General features: G+C 37.0%; 1 protein-coding gene across 1 annotated transcript in view; it reads right to left on the reverse strand.

The window, feature by feature from the left end:
- The window catches only part of TBCD (tubulin folding cofactor D), a 448,209-nt gene that overhangs the window by 326,822 nt on the left and 103,043 nt on the right, over window positions 1-18,344 (reverse strand). Inside the window, 3 exon segments of the mRNA XM_044001676.1 lie at window positions 807-881; window positions 4,750-4,810; window positions 14,884-15,020. Coding sequence (XP_043857611.1) covers window positions 807-881; window positions 4,750-4,810; window positions 14,884-15,020 — 273 coding nt within the window.

The following is an 18,344-nucleotide window of genomic DNA, read 5'->3' on the forward strand; positions in this document are numbered from 1 at the left end:
AGAAATCAAAGAATGAGCAAAAGGACCCATATCTACAAAAATATTTAGAGTAGTTTTCTTGTTTTGGTTTGGGTTTTTTGCCTTTTTGCAGGGCAAAGAGGGTTAAGTGACTTGCCCAGAGTCACACAGCTAGTGTCAAGTGTCTGAGACAGGATTTGAACTCAGGTCCTCCTAAATCCAGGGCTGGTGCTTTATCCACTGTGCCACCTAGCTGCCCCTATAGTAGTTTTTTTAATGCAGCAAAAAATGAGAAACTGAGGTGTCCATCAAAGGGGAATGGCTGAACAAGTTACAATATATGAATTATGGAATAATATTGTACTATAAGGTATGATGAAGGAAATGTTTTAAGAAAAACTAGGGAACACATATAAACTGATGCAGAGTGAAATGGACATAACTAAGAGAAAAATATATACAATACCAATAATATTGTAAAGACAGGAAATTTTGAGAGACTGAGGAATTCTAATCAACATAATGACCAACCAAAATTTCAGATGAAACATTACCCACATCCTGATAGAGACAGATGGACTTAAAGTGCAAAACAAACTATATTTTTATGGGCATGGTCACTGCAAATATTTGCTTTACTTAGTATACATGTTTGTAATATGGGTATTGTTTTTCTTGCTTTTGCAATTAGAGGAAGGGGCACAGGGAGAAGTCTTGTCTTCATTAATATAAAATAAAATGTAATTTTTAAAAAGGCAACAACTTAAAAACTACAAGGCAGAGAATCAATTATATTATGACAATGATTTCAACAGGGAAAATGATTTCACTTTGGTTTCTTCACATACCTAAAGCAGTCCAATACTGAACCAACAACATCATCTGCTAATTCTTTTGGTAGTCTTCCAGTTATTCTACCAATTCTGTAAGAGAAAAAGAAAAAATAATCCACAAACATCCACATATACACAAAAACAATTCATTTGTATCATCCTGATACTTTTTGCCTAGTGAAGTATTAATGCCCTACTAGTATACTGAAAAAAAAAAATAAGGGCAAAATAATTTGACTGTACAATTATAATCTATGATTTCTTTTGCAAGGTTCATTGTGAAACACCATCGGGGCAGCTAGATAGCGCAGTGGATAAAGCACCTGAGTTCAAATCTGGACTCAGATACTTGACACTTACTAGCTGTGTGACCCTGGGCAAGTCACTTAATGCCCACTGTCCCACCCCACCCCCCCCAAAAAAAGAAACACCATCAACCAAAAATCTGTCCCCGCTTCATTAATATGTTTGTGGGGAGTTTTGCCCAATCTCAAAAGCATATTACATGGCATTCCAAAATCTGCCAATGCAAAAAAGATGCAAATTACAACATCTTCAATAGGTTTATTACAAATCAAAGGTTCATCTTTCTATATATAGATAGATATAGATGAAGCCAAAGAAGCTATGAGTGAGGCTCCATGTATACATTTTTACTCTGCCTCCCCTAGTTTTCTAAAAATTTAAATATCATCATTAGAACTTAAAAGCCAATTAAGTGCTGATGTCAAAATCTTCCACTGTATGACTTAAGGCAAATCACTTAACCTCCCTGGACCAAACTTTTCTCATCTGTAAAAATAAGGGGGTAGGGGGCAGCTAGATGGTGCAGTGGTTAAAGCGCTGGCCCGGGATTCAGGAGTACCTGAGTTCAAATCCGGCCTCAGACACTTGACACTTACTAGCTGTGTGACCCTGGGCAAGTCACTTAACCCCCATTGCCCAGCCAAAAAAAAAAAAAAAAGAAGGGGGATAGACTGATCTTTTTTTTAATAGTGCCAATTTTAAATAGATTTTGTTCCCCAGGACAAGAATTGCATTTCCACTTGTTTACAATACTAATAAAGTGCAATGTTTTTCACTTCTCTCCCTTTGTACATCAGAATGTCCAGATTTACATAGTAGCTTAAATGCTACTGTCAAATTGTCACTGCCTTTGCTACAAATTTAAGTCCTTCAATTTTTGTACAGTTGTACAATCAACCTCTTCAATGGTGGATCCAAAAGAGGCACCTCCAGATGCAGCTGCTCCACCACCTGACAATGTTCCAGGCAGCAGACCCCCTGCATTCTGGCACATCTTAGTAATAACTTTCAATTCTTTCTGCTGATGTTCAAATTCTTCCTTCTAAGCAGTCTGGTTCTCATGCAGATGATTATTTCATTACATTTGTCACAGATTTTCTGTATGTATTCAGACCCTTCTGTACCCTTGATTTTGAAACTGTAAAATTCAAATTAGTTCTTGGAAAATACTTCGTGTCTCTACTTCTTACCTTCATCCATGTATTCCTCAGTTTCCTGGGCCTATATATATATATATATATATTATATATATATATATATATATTATATATATACTCAGTGTCTTCATTGCTCAAACAACTTTTGTTATTGATGATTGTGATCTTATTCTCCTTGACTATTAATTTATCCATAATAAATACACGAAGGATGCCATTTGCAATGATGTCAAATGTTACTTCAATAAAAGGAACACCTGTGATGCAGGGGGAATTACTGTGAGCTCAAACTTGCTAAGCAGGTTGTTATACTTTGTCACTGTTCTGTAACCTGAATAAGCTCAGGAGGCTGATTGTCTGAATGGATGGCAAAAGTCTACTTAGGAAAGGTATTAGTACTGCATTTGACCAGAACTGTCATAGCTCCACCAACAGTTTCAATACCAAGGGAAAGAAGAATGACATAGAGTAGCATCAAGTCCTAAAATTTCCAAAACAAGATGACAGCCTGGATAGCAGCACCATAAAAAGCAGCCTCATCAGAATTGTTTTAGCTCCTTGAAGAAGTTCCATAGAAGTTTCTGAATCCTAGGGATGTGAGTGGAACCACCCATGAATCTGTGATTAATCTAGTTTAGCATTAAAAACTAGAATTCATGGTCTTTGACCACTGAAGAGGTACAGAATCAGCTCTTCAAAACAAGCACAGGTGATAGGGGCACAGAACTATATTGTCATAGAGGGAGTCAGTCTCAATATCCAAGCCATGAGCAATAGCAAGAAGAGTTTGCTCTTGGTGATTTGAAGCAAAGAGACAACAGGAATGGCTTCAGCATCTTTGGTGGACTGATATTAGAAATTACTGAAAGACAATGCTGTGACCACAGCATTTATAACAGTTTTGTCAAGGTAAGCTTTGACAATTTCTTTCATCTTGGTCAAGACTACAGAAGATACTTCTGAAAAGAAGCTTTTGGTCTCCCCTTTCTGCTCCACTTAGACCTTAGGCTTCCCTTCATCACTTACCACTATGAAAGGTCAGTGCTTTATGTTTGACTATAACTGCATCATCAAATCAATCAAAAACTGTGTTGGTGGGTTTTATTGCAGTAGCACCAATTAAACATTCTATTTTGGGTGATGGTGGCATAACTTAGGATGGTCCTCCTGACCAGTGAGGATCCCTTCTAGCTCTACATATGTGATACTACAGTCATACAGCTATGAAGGAGAAAAGTAAGGACAAGTATTACCTTCATCAGCATGCTTCAATACTATACTTAAGTGCAATATGTACTTATATCCGACTGGGCATATAACTGTTATAACACTAGAGCAACTGAGTAGAAGCAGCTTGTCCAACATTTTTTAGAGGAAAAATATTCATGTGAAATGGTTTGAAGAGCTTCAAGAAAGCTCTTTAAGAAAAGAGTGTCTTGGGGCGGCTAGGTGGCGCAGTGGATAAAGCACCGGCCTTGGATTCAGGAGTACCTGAGTTCAAATCCGGCCTCAGACACTTGACTTACTAGCTGTGTGACCCTGGGCAAGTCACTTAACCCCCATTGCCCAGCAAAAATAAATAAATAAAGAAAAGAGTGTCTCGGGGAAGCTAGATGGAGCAGTGGATAGAGCACCGGCCCTGGATTCAGGAGTACCTGAGTTCAAATCTGGCCTCAAACACTTAATAATCCTTACTAGCTGTGTGACCCTGGCCAAGTCACTTGACCCCAACTGCCTCACTTAAAAAAAAAAAAGAAGAGTGTCTTTCCTATTGACCTGTCACTAATATATAATTATCTACAATTACAGATTTTGTTACTTAAGGTTAAAGTATTGTCCATCTTTAAAATGCAAATATCATTTATCCCCTCTTCTCCCAAGTAATTGTAATTAACCTTTGGTTTGAAGTTGATCCTCAGATCCTTTTTCACTAGCTTAGAGCTAGTTTTGACTCAGAAATAGTGAAAGGATGCATGTTCAAACCAGGGAACACTGCTCAAAAAAGTAAGGCCTAAGTAAAATAACATCAGACACCACCAATTAGCATATAAACTGAAATCATTCAGAACCCAACAGACACCACAAAGCAAGAGAATAAAAGGGAAGTTGAGGATGTACTTGAGAAAACTTCATATACAATTTTTGTAGTTCTGGCTAGACAAAGAGGTGATGATGCTGAAATTTGAAACTACCTTTAAAATAAAAATTTTAATCATAGACTAACCATTAAACAATTTTCTTTCTCTTTCCTTAAAAAACCTAATTACTTGAGCTAGCAAATACTAGTAGAGATAGTAGTTTAATTTGCCATCTAGTAAACATAAAAACTCACAAACCTAATATAATATACATATATGCATACATATACACACATGTATATGTATATGTGTATGTGTGTGTATATGTATATGTGTGTGTTATTTTTATTTTTGGAGTTCTACAGAAACTACACCAAAATTCATCCATTTATTTCAGATAAATGACACAAAACATACCCTTTTGCTGCAGACCATCGGACAACTGTATCTTTGTCTTTCAATCCAACCAGTAGCTGTTCTATAAAAAATATAAAATAAGAATTATTCACTTCTGTTCCAAAGAACAAACAAAATAATATTTCCAATGGAAATCCTTCATTTTCTTACTTTTAAATCTGAATATTTTAAAATATTCAAGTACATTCTTTTACAGCTATTTTTAATAGGGACTTTAAAGAATCTGCAAATGGGAAAGGAGACACAAAAGCTGTCTGAAGAAAATAATTGCCTAAGAATTATGATTGAACAAATGAAAGCTTGTGACTTTATGAGAAACCAAGACACGGTAAAGCAAATCCAAATGAATAAAAAAATAGAAGGCAATATGAAATATCTCCTTGGAAAAACAGCTGACCTGGAAAATAGATCCAGGAGAGATAATTTGAAAATCATTGGACTACCTGAAAACCATGACCAAAATAAGCAGGGGGAAGAAGGGAAGGAGGAAAGGGCAGATTGGAGGAGAGAGAAGTAAAAAGCAAAACACTTTCAAGGAAGATGAAGATGTTCTGCATTACTGCACAATTATGACATACTGAATTGCTTGATCTCATAGGGAGGGTTGAGGAGGGAGGGAGGAAGAAAAATTTAGAACACAGAATTAGCTCAGGGACCCTGATCTCATTGGAGTGGGCTCATGGAGGGAATAACTTTCATACCCAATTGGGAGGAGTAATCTATTTAACCCTGCAGGAAAGTAGGAAGGGAAGAGGATAAGGAAGGAAGGGTGAAAAAAGGGAGTGCAGAGCAAGGGAGAGTACAGTCAGAAGTAAAACACTTTTGAGGAGGAATAGGTAAAAAGAAGATAGAGTAAATGTCATGGGAAGGGAGTGGGATGGAGGGAAATAGTTATGATGATTGGTTATAATGGCAAAATGTATGGTACCTACTTTGCTGGGCTTTTATGAAGAAAACTCTCTGTCAAGCTTAAGGTACTATATACAGGTTATGATGAACAGGATACTATCAGAAAAACCTGGAAAGACCTACATGAACTGAAGCAGAGTGAAATGTACTGTATACAAAATAACAGCAACAGAGGGGGATGATCTGCTGGGAAGCATGTGGTTATTTTCAGCAAGGCAATGATCCAATATAACCCTGAAGAACTTATGAAGATTGCAGCCCATCTGCAGAAAAAGAACTGATAGTATCTGAAAACAGATGGAAACACTTTTTAAGAAATTGTTTTTTTCTTTTCCTCTTTGACAATTCCTTAATCTGAAGTTTTGGTTTTTTTGACTGTTTTCTCTCACAACTAGCTAATATGGGAATTTTTCCATGACTACTCATGTATAACTTGTTTTGAATTTCTTGAGTTCTTGTGGTTGGGGGGTAGCAATGGAGGGGGGAAGAGAAGTTGGAACACAAAGTTTTTTAAAAATTGATGTTAAAATTTTTCTTACATATATTTTGGAAAATAAAATTCTATTCAAAAAATATTTCTATGGGAGGTAACAAGAAAAGAAGAACAGATATTCTGTGTCATATCACCTTGCTTACACTACCCTTAGTAGTATATTTATTCCCCTCTGATCTTATATAGTTTACTTTTCAAATAGAACTTCAATTTTATTAACTCAGGTTTTTTGTGTTTAATTGCAATCACAATAAATGAAAAATTCAAAATAAATATTTACAATACATATAGAAATAACAGATTTTTATCTATATTTGGGTTTAATTATGACTAATGCAAAGGTAAAAACTTATAATGTGATCACATAATCATAAAGATACCTTAAAAATCTAGGCTAAAGGGGCAGCTAGGTGGCACAGTGCATAGAGCACCGGCCCTGGAGTCAGGAGTACCTGAGTTCAAATCTGGCCTCAGATACTTAACACTTACTAGCTGTGTGACCCTGGGCAAGTCACTTAACCCCAATTGCCCTGAAAAAAAAAATCTAGGCTAAAAAGATGATAGAACTTCGCATACAATTGATTTTTCTTTTTTTATTCTTTGATTTATAATAGAATCTTTGTCTAAAGATGATAAATATGATTTTTTAAAAGTTAACACTAAAAATTAAGCATTTCATAAAAAGCATATGGATTATCTATTTTGGTAACTGTTCTCTTGAAGGTTGCATATATGACAAATATAATGTGAAACTATATTCTATAAAATGAAATATATAAACAAATGAACTACACATACACACACACAAAACAACCCTACCCCTTCATAAGAAGGAACTCTTTTTTTTTTGGTGAGGCAGTTGGGGTTAAGTGACTTGCCCAGAGTCACACAGGTAGTAAGTGTCAAGCGTCTGAGGCCGGATTTGAACTCAGGTACTCCTGATTCCAGGGCTGGTGCTCTATCCACTGCACCGCCTAGCTGCCCCTAAGAGGGAACTCTTACAAGAAACCAAAACACATTCTGATGCTGTCATCACTATCAGAAAGTATTATTCATTAAGGACTTTCACATGAAGGATACTATTCTGGTTGCCAAATGGCTAACATCCTGAAAAACTGAGAGTGAAGACCCAAGTTGTATAAATCTGCTACATGATCCTAGACAAATCATTTAGTTTGCCTCAGTTTCTTCAACTATAAAATGGGGACAGTAATAGCATCTACTTCAGAGGGTTGTTAGAAGGATCAAGTGAGATAGTATTTGAAAGATGTTTAGCATAGTGCCTAGCACAGATTAGGTTTTATATAAATTTTTAGTCCCCTCTCCCTTATTGTTTTGAACATAATGACTAACCAGGATTAAAGACAACAAATGATAAAACATGTTACCTACCACTCAACACAGAAATGAAAAACTCAGAAAGGAGAATGAGACGTGGTTTTGTTTTTTTTTGACATGGCCAATATGGAGAGCTGTTTGGAATGAGGTTTTTTCCTTGTGTTCTCAACTGAGAGGGAGGTGTGATGAGTGAGAGAGTGAGAAGGCAGATGTTGGCTATTTAAAATAAACACCCAATTGGAAGGAGTAATCTATTTAACGTGGGGGGGAGAGGGTGAAGCTTTGACCACATCTCCTGAGAGAATCATAGGATTTTTGTTGTTTTTATTATTAATTTGACCAAGTATGTTTACAGTGTTCCTAATACTAAACTAACTCTATCTCTGGTATAAATCCAGCCTAGTTATAATATATGATATTTCTGATATATTATTGCAATTTCCTTCTGAGTATTTTATTTAAAATGTTTACAGCAATACTCACTAGAGAAATTGGTCTATAGTTTTCTTTCTCTATTTTGACTGTCCCTGGTTTAGGTATTAAGATTGTATTGTTATTGAAGGAACTTGGTAGGAACCTTTCCTTTACTCTTTTTTCCCCCCCAAGTATTTTATTTAGAATTAAAATTAAGTTTTTCTTTAAATGTTTGGTAGAATTTGCTTGTAAATCCATTTGGCTTTTAATTTCTTGGTTTTCTAGGCTCTTTGAGTTGTGTGCATAATTCATTGATACAATCTTTCACTCCATTAGAGACAAAAACATTTAGAGATCTAAGTTTATGCCTAAGTACTACATTGAATGGCTCCTCTAGATTTTTATATGTTGTTTCATTGTCATGTTTAACGAAATCATTTATCATTTCTATGATTTATTCTTTAACCCACTCATTTTCTAGGATTATTTAATTTCTTATTTCTTTTCAATCTTTGCTTCAAGAACCCTTCATTGAATGCAATTTTTATGGTATTGTGGTTGGTAAAAGATGTGTTCAATATATCTGTTTTTCTTCATTTCTTTATGAGGATTTTATGCCCTAATACATGATTACTTTTTCTGTTGGTGCTGAGAAAAAAGGTATACACTTTTTGATTCTCATTCAATATTCTCCAGTGGTCTAACAAATCTAACCTTTCTAAAATTCTATTCATGTACTATATCATGTCTCCATCACTGTGCCACCTAGCTGCCCTTGATTCCTGTATTTGTTTTTTGGTTTGTTTTTTTAGTGAGGCAATTGGGGTTAAGTGACTTGCCCAGGGTCACACAGCTAGTAAGTATTAAGTGTCTGAGGCCGGATTTGAACTCAGGTCCTCCTGACTCCAGGGCCGGTGCTCTATCCACTGCGCCACCTAGCTGCCCCAATTCCTGTATTTGTATGACAAATTTTCTACTCAGTGTAGGTCTTTTCATCATCAGGAATGCTTGGAAATTCCTTATTTCATTGAAGATCCATTTTCTGCCCTGTAAGATTATATTCAGTTTAACTGAGTAAATTATTCTTGGTTATAAGCCTAATCTTTTGCCTTCTGGATTATCATATTCCAAGTTCTCCATTACGTTATTGTGGTGGCTAACTTCTGTGAGATCCTCACTACCACTTGTTATTACAGAATTCTTTCTAGCTGCTTATGACATTTCTTTTCCTTGACCTGTCAGCTCTGATTTTGGTCACAATATTCCTGGGAGGTTTCATTTTCAGCTTTCCTTCAGGAGATCAACAGTGGATTCTTTGAATTTCTACACTGTCTTCTGGTTCCTAGAGATTTGGGCAGTTTTAAGAATCTTTGCAATATGATGTCTTGGCTCTCTTTGTTCATGGTTTTTAGCTAGTGCTCTGTTTCTAACTGCTCCTAGATACTTTTTTCGGGTCAGTTATTTTTGTTATAGAACTTTACATTTTCTTCTATTTTTTTTTCAGTCTTTTGACTTTGTTTTAATACTTTTTGCTGATTCTTGGAATTAATAGCTTCTATTTGGTCCATTTTAATTTTCAGGAAGTTATTTTCTTGGGTAAGGTTTTGTTCCTCTAGTTCCAAGCTTTTAATTTTCTTTTCATATTTTTCTTCCAAGTTCTCATTTCCTTTCCCATATTTTCCTCTACCACTTATTTTAAAAAATAATAAAAATATTTTTATCTTAAAAAACACCTCTTGCTTGCTGGACTTGTATTCAAAACGAATATTTCTTTGAGGCTTTGCTTGGAGATGTTTTCAAATCATTCTCTTCTTCTGAACTTCTATCTTAAGATTCTCTTTCTCCATAATCTCTCTTTATGGTTTGATTCTATTTTTGTTTATTCATTATTCCAGCCTATTGCTTGACTTTGGACTTTGTGTTAGTGTGGCTTTCTGTACATTTCTAGGGGGGAATGTCTAGCCTAAGCTTCTGTCATCTTTTTGTTGTTTTCACCAATCAAAATGGGTTCCTGTATACTTTCAGTAGTCCTAAAGTGATGTGATCAAGGTGAAGCTATTACCCTGCCCTCCTGGTCTGAGCTCAGCAAGTTCCTGATGTAAGTCTGTCTGTCAGCTTGTCCCTAGTTGAGAGCTTCAGTAGACTGCTGCTAAACTGCCTATATTAGTTTTCTAGGGGGCTCTCCAAATTCAGAGTGGCTAAACTGCAGATTCCATTTTGCTTTTGGGACACCTAACCTGGTTATTACAATGAAGCATTCACCCTGAGGTACAAGATAGAACTGAGTCCCCACTGTGTTCCTTACATCAAAACCATACAACTACTCTTTACTTCAGAACTTGTTCCTTGATCAGCACAAAGCTAGAAACTACTAGAGAACAATTTTGTTCACCAGCCCCTATTTTCAGATTTACCCCTATTCAGTTCTCCCAAAAACTAGGTAACAGGTGAATTAGGTAACAGACTGTACTAGTTCCTGTACGCTGCACACCCCCAGTGACTGCAGTCTGTGTCCCTATGCCTGGGCTGGAAAAATGATTCACAGTTACTTTTTCTTGGGTGCATTTTATAGACCTTTGAGAATAAGATTTGGTTGGGGATCTAGGGGAACTTCTTCCTCCTACTCTGCCATCTTCCCAGAAGTTAGGGTTTTGGGTGAATCTTCAAGAAAGCAAGGGAAACTAGGTGGTGAAGAGAAAGAGCAACCTAGACATGAGACACAGCCAGTTTCCCTTTCAGGGAATAGTCAGCAATGAAGTGGTGTATTCAAGGAACAACAAGAAAGGCCAGTGTCCTTGGCTCATAGTATACATGGAAGGGAGTAAAGTGTAAGAAGACTATAAAGGTAATAAAATAGAGCCAGACTGGAAAATCTATAAAAAATCTTTTAAAGTAAAAGGCAGGAGTTTTACATCTAATTCTGACAGTAATAGAGAGTCACTGGAACTGAATGAATGACTGAAAGACCTACATTTAAGAAAAACACTCTGGCAACTGAGTGGAGGATAGCCTAGACACAGGAGAGATTTGAAGCAGGAAGATCAACCAGAAGCCTAGTGTAATAGTTCAAGTATACATGCCTTTGCAACAGCTATCCCTAAAGAATGTACTTCTTTCTCACCTCTACCTCTTTTCAATATCCCTAGTTTCCTTCAATAATCAGTTCAAACACTACCTTCTTGACAAAAGCCTTTACTATTTCTCTTTTTATTAGTTCTCTCTCTACCCAAAACTACCTTTCATATATTTTGTAAATACTCTAGATATTTTATCTATGTATAATGATATGTATTAATGTTGTCTCCCTGATAGTAAACTTCTCCTTTAACCATAAACATAGCATATTGCCTGGGATATTGTAGGTGCAAAATAAATGCTTGTTGACTTCTAGATCCATCACCTTTGCTCAGGAAGTTTCTTAGAATTCTGGCAGTTGTACTGTTTTTAGTTTATTTTACCAGTTTCTCTGCTATTTTCAATATTCACTTTCCCAGTGAAATAATTTGGTTTTTCAGTTCTTTTATTCATGTTCTCCATGGATAGTTCCACATTGTTAAATTTCATAATAATCTTGATATTTTTTCTTAATACATTTCTTCTTTTTTTATAATGCATATTCTTTCAGTAGTTCATTTTTTGAATCAATGAGTTCATTATCTGAGCAATTCTTTTTTCATGTCTCAAGGCTTCTTAAAGCTTTAATACTTAATATTAGAGATTTTAACATACTTCAAAGCTTTCTATGGTAATCTTATTTTCTGGTGTGTTTTTTTTAATTTATTTTTTCTGATTTTATGTCACCCTCATTTCCAAAGATATTCCTTCTCCCTCACATATCCAGGGATTCATGTCCTATAGCAAAGAATTTTTAAGAACACAAAACTAATTTATATTTTAAATAAGTTTAATATTGTGTGCAATACTCCACATATCTCCACACATCTCCACAATGGCATATTTGCTCAGGTATTTTCTGGGATGAACCTTGGTCATTACAATTATGCAACATTCCATTGTTTTTCTTATTGTTCTTTCCATTTACGTTGCTGTATTCACTATATATTGTTTTCCTGATTCTGTTTACTTTGCATCAGTTCACTGAAATCTTCACATGAATCTCTGTATATCATATCTTATAGTATAGTAATATTCCATTACATTCATGTACCACAAATGGTACATTAGCTACTACCCAATCAATAGGAACTGACTAGTTTCTAGTTCATTATGCTAAACATTTGTTTAGTACAATGCTAAAAGTATTTTAGTATATCAAATAGGTGGCACAGTGGATAAAACTCTAGACCTAGAGTCAGGAAGACCTAAGTTCAAATCAGCCTCAGAAACTTACTATATGACCCTGGGCAAGGAACTTAACCTCTGTTTCCCTTAGTTTCCTCACCTGTAAAATGGAGATAATAGCAGCACCTACCTCCCACAGTTGTGAAGATTAAATGAGATATTAACTGTAAAGCATTTAGCACAATGACTGCCATATAGTAAGTGCTACATAAATGTTAGCTATTATCATTATTATATTGGGCCTTCCTTTTGCTGTTAGATTTATATCACAGGGAGACCAATCAGTAGAATGCCTGGGATAAGATTAATGTAGTTCAACCTGGATAAATCTATAATATAAAGTTATAGTTGGGAGGACTTTAGGGGAATGCATTGCTGCTCTGTGTATTATCTTCCCATGTAGGAATGTAAACAGTTTGGTCTTTTAATATCCCTCATGAAGTCTTTTTCCTTTTTATGCTTCTCCAGAGTCTTGTATTTGAAAGTAAAATTTTCTATTCAGATCAGGTCTTTCCATCACAAATGCCTGAAAGTCCTCATTTTCATTGAAGTCCCATTTTTTCCTCTGAAAGATTACACTCAATTTTGCTGTGTAGGTTATTCTTGGCTGTAGTCCCAGTTCCTTTGCCTTCTGGAATATCATATTCCATGCCCTCCGGTCCTTTAATGTAGATGCTGCTAGATCTTGTTTTATCCTTATTGGAGCTCCACAGTATTTAAATTCCTTTTTTTCTAGCTGCTTGCAATATTTTCTCCTTGAGCTTGGAGCTCTGGAATCTGGCTATAATATTCCTGGAGGCTTTCCTTTTGGGATCTCTTTCAGGAGGTGATTAGTGGATTCTTTCAATTTCTATTTTACCTTCTGCTTCTAGAATATCAGGGAAATTTTCCCTGACAATCTCTGGAAGATGATGTCCAAACTCTTACTTTGGTCATGGTTTTCAGGGAGTCCAATGATTTTCAAATTATCTCTCGTGGATCTATTTTCTAGGTCAGTTGTTTTTCCAAGGAGATATTTAATATTGCCTTCTATTTTTTTATTCATTTGGATTTTCTTTACTGTGTCTTGGTTTCTCATAAAGTCACAAGCTTTCATTTTTTCAATCATAATTCTTAGGCAATGATTTTCTTCAGACAGTTTTTGTATCTTCTTTCCCATTTGGCTTTTCAAGCTGTTGACTTTTTCTCTTGACTCTTCTGTATTGCTCTCATTTCTCTTTCCATTCTTTCCTCCACCTCTCTAAATCTTCCTTCTATCTCTCCTACTTTCTCTTCAAAGTCCCTTTTGAGGGCTTCCATGGCCTGAGACCAATTCATATTTTTCTTGAAAGCTTTGGATGTAGGAGCCCTGAGGTTGTTATCCTCTTCTGAGGGTGCACCTCAATCTTCGTTGTTGCTAAAGAAACTTTCAATAATTCTCAACTTTCTTTGCTTGCTCATCTTGCTGTCTTTTACTTGACTTTTAACTCCCTCTTAAAGTGGAGCCCTACTTCCAAGCTACACTGTCCCAAGCTTCAGAGGGTCCTAAGTGTTTTGGTTTGAAAGAGGGCAGGTTTTTCTCTCACCTGGCCTGTTCTCTGGTCCTAAGATAACCTCAAGCCAACTTGCTAATTAACCAGGCAGCAAAACTTTTTGTGCTGTGGTTCTTAGCTTCCAATGAGCCTGTGCCCCTCCCCCACCTGGGCCTCCTGCTGCTCAAGATTTCGTCCTGGTTTCCAATTGGGCAGGATAGCCAAATTCCTCCTTAGGTCCCGCAGACACCCCTGTATTTTCCCTACCCTCGGCGAGCCATTCAGCCCTTTCACTCGACCATAAGCTTAGTTCCAGAAGATGCTGGTGCTGCAGCTGATTTGGAGGCTCAGGGATAAGTTTCTCTGGCACAGCCTGCCTAGGGACTGTGTTGGCACGATCATGGGGTTAGACTCTTCTCACAGCCCAGCACAGCCCCCTCTAAACTGTCTTTAGGGGGAAAATAATCTCAGTCCATCTTTTTATAGGTTTTGCTGCTCCAGGGGTTGTTTTATTGCTGTTTTGGGGGTAATTGTGTCAGAAGCTCTGTGCGTTACAGGTACTTAATAAATGTTTGTTGAGGGGCAGCTAGGTGGCACAGTGGATAAAGCACTGGCTCTGGATTCAAGAGTTCCTGAGTTCAAATCCAGCCTCAGACACTTGACACTTACTAGCTGTGTGACCCTGGACAAGTCACTTAACCCCCATTGCCCCGCAAAAAAAAAAAAAAAAGTTTGTTGATCTGTATTCCAATTAGGTCAGAGTTCTCACTTATTCCCATCTCTACCATAGTTATATTCACCTTCAATGTAACATTGCTCATATTGTTTCTATCACCTGGAATATCTGCCTTCACCTACCAAAATCTAACCTATTGAAGCCTCAATGATATCAGGAATTACTGAGCTCTAGTTTTCTATGAAATCCCATAGCAGTTAACAGTATGTGTTGTAAGTTCCCTAAAAGAATAGCTTATTTTCTATTCCTTCCTATCAATTAATATGTGCCTATATGCACTGAGCAAATAAAAAATCCATTATAAAATAATAATCAATTAACAAGTATGCCAACGCTATCCACTAAAATTAAGTAAAACTTCAAATAAATATTAAGAACATGAAAACTGGTTTGAAGATTACTTGGAAAATATAAATCTAGCTGAAACATACCTATGACATTTTCAACCTCCTCAGGAACATCATACTCTTCATCATTATCAGAAGCTACAATCTGGGGAATGTGTTTCTCTTCATCCTGGGTAGAAAGCTGCAGATTAGCAGTCAAGGATCGACAACCACGTTGATACCTAAACAGAAAATAAATATTACATCAAAGTTAAGAGTTATTATGGGAATTTCAGAAACTTACTTACTTACTTACTTATTCATTCATTCATTCATTCATTCATTTATTTAAGGGTCACACAGCTAGTGTTAAGTGTCTGAGGCCGGATTTGAACTCAGGTACTCCTGACTCCAGGGCCGGTGCTTTATCCACTACGCCACCTAGCTGCCCCTAGAAACTTAATAATTTAACTGACATATTCATTGTAATTACCCTCCATCTTTCAAAATACGCGCATAATAATAATTACTCACATATATACATTTGTACATAAAAATACTTTAGAATTCATAAAATGTTGTCCGTCTGAGGTTAACTAATGTAAGCATATGATCCACGAAAGCCATGAATTAGAGAACAGAATTCAGTCCATCAATAAATATTAATTAGGTATCTACAGTGTGCCAACAAGGAAAGGCAAAAGAGAGTTCCTGACCTCATGAAGTTATACTCTACTGGGGAAGACAATATGCAAATAACTATGCACACACAAGATATATACCAGATAAAATGGAAATAATCAACAAATGGAAGAAACTAAACAAGTTATGAATGAACTGTAAAAGAAAAAAATCAGGATCACATAGATTTACAAATGAATTCCGCCAAATATTTAAAGAATAATGAATTCCAATACAACATAAGCTTTTAAAAAACTTTTTAGGAGCCAAGATGGCAGAGAGGAATCAGCAAGCTGCCTGAGCTCTCCTATTCCCTCAAAAAGAACATTAAATCAAGCCTCTGGAGGGGTTCTGAAACTACAGAACCTGCAAAGAGACAAAGAGACACAGTCTTCCAACCAGAGATAATTTAGAAGACTTCAGGAAAAGGTCGGTCTGACTCGGGCAAAAGGGAGGCACAGCGCAGGGCAGCAGCCCAGCACTGAGGGGGTCTGGGCAAGTCATCAGGAGCTGCGACCACAGCCGAACAACTGAGGCCCCTGGAACCTGGCTCAAAAATCTGGTGGCCCAGCAGGACTGTGGAAAAACCTACCTGTACCAGCTGAGAGGGCAAGTTGCCAGCTGTAGGGCCACGAACAGGACAGGCACGACTAGGCCCACTGATACTAGCGTGCTCAGACAGGAAGTGCCGGGGGGGGGGGGAGGGGGGAGACGGAACTGCACACACTTAAAGTCCTCAGTGTAAAAAGCTAGTGAAACAGCACCTATACCCCTGCACAAGAAGCCCAAAACAGGGACCCTGGTGCCCCCAGAGCAGACCTCAACTTAAAAAATAAATAAATAAGCTGCAATAATGAGTAAGAAGCAGAAAAGAGCCCTCTCCACTGAGAGCTTCCGTATCAACAGGGAAGAGGCAAACACAAACTCAGAGGAGGACAATACCCTCAAATTACCTACATGTGAAGCCTCACAAGGGAAGGTGAATTGGTCTCAAGAACAAAAAGCCTTCCTGGAAGAGCTCAAAAAGGATTTTAAAAATCAATTGAGAGAGGTAGAAGAAAAAATGCGGAGAGAAATGAAAGCAAAACAAGAAAGCTATGAAAAAAGAATCAGCAGCTTGGAAAAGGAAGCACAAAGATTGACTGCAGAAAACAATTCCTTAAAAAATTCATCTGGCCAAATGGAAAAAAAGATGCATTATCTCACTAAAGAAAACACTGCCTTAAAAATTAGACCTGGACAGTTGGAAGATAAGGAATCCATGAGACACCAGGAATCAGTCAAGCAGAATCAAAAGAATGAAAAAATAGAAGAAAATGTGAAATATCTCATTGGAAAGACAACTGATCTGAAAAACAGATCCAGGAAAGACAATTTGAGAATCATTGGACTGCCTGAAAGCCATGATCAGAAAAAGAATCTAGACACCATATTCCAGGAAATTATTAAGGAGAACTGCCCTGATATCATAGAATCAGAGGATAAAATCATCATTGAAAGAATTCACCAATCACCTCCTGAAAGAGACCCCAAAAGAAAAACTCCAAGGAATATTGTCACCAAATTCCAGAATTATCAGGTGAAGGAGAAAATACTCCAAGCAGCCAGAAAGAAGCAATTTAAATATCATGGAGCCACAGTCAGGATTGCTCAGGACCTGGCAGCTTCAACATTAAAGGACCACAAGGCTTGGAATATGATATTCCGGGAAGGCAAAGGAGCTTGGATTGCAGCCAAGAATCTATTACCCAGCAAAAATGTGCATTCTCTTTCAGAGGAAAAGATGGACATTCAATGACATTGGGAACTTTCAATCTTTCCTGATGAAAAGACCAGAACTCAATAGAAAATTCGATCTTAACATACAAGACTCAAGAGAAGGTAAACAGAGGGGAAAAAAAAGTTAGTCAATTAGGTTAAAACTGTTTACATCCCAACATGGTAAGATAATACTCATAACTCTTAAGAATTGTAAATGTATTTGGGCAGAGAGAAGGACTTTACACAGAGGGTATAAATATAAATTGTCTTTGATGTTATGATACAAAGAAAATTAAGAGGTTAAAAAGGGAGTCTATGGGGAGGAGAGGAAAGGGGAGGTGGATTGGGGTGAATGACATCATATGAAGAGGTGAAAAAGAAAAACTATTACAATAGAGGGAAAGAAAGGAGGGGTGAACATTGTTTCAACCCTACTCTCATTAGATTTGATTCAAAGAGGGAATAACATATATGTTAATTGGGATAAAGAAACTTAGCTCACTGTTTAGGGAAGTAAAAGGGGAATGGAAAGGGGAGGACTGATAGAAAGGAGGACAAAAGCAAGGGAGAAAAGGGTAAAGAAAAGGGAGGGGGGTGATTAAAAACGGAGGGCAGGTTGGGGGGGGCAGGGCTAAGAAGCAAAACGTCAAAAGGACAAAGGGGGTAAATAGAATGGAGGGGAATAGACAGTAATAATAACTGTGAATGTGAATGGGATAAACTCTGCTATAAAATGGAAGTGAATTGCAGAGTGGATTAAAAAAAAGAATCCTACAATATGCTGTTTACAAGAAACACATTTGAAGCAGAGAGATACACACAGAGTAAAGGTAAAGGCTGGAGCAGAATATATTATGCTTCAGCTAAAGTAAAAAAAGCAGGGGTGGGGGGCAGCTAGGTGGCGCAGTGGATAGAGCACCGGCCCTGGAGTCAGTAGTACCTGAGTTCAAATCCGGCCTCAGGCACTTAACACTTACTAGCTGTGTGACCCTGGGCAAGTCACTTAACCCCAATTGCCTCACTAAAAAAAAAAAAAAAAAAAAGCAGGGGTAGCAATCCTTATCTCAGACAAAGCACAGGCAAAAATAGATCTCATTAAAAGAGATAAGGAAGGAAACTACATC

Source organism: Dromiciops gliroides, chromosome 4 (assembly GCF_019393635.1).
Source record: "Dromiciops gliroides isolate mDroGli1 chromosome 4, mDroGli1.pri, whole genome shotgun sequence".
NCBI lineage: Eukaryota > Metazoa > Chordata > Mammalia > Microbiotheria > Microbiotheriidae > Dromiciops > Dromiciops gliroides.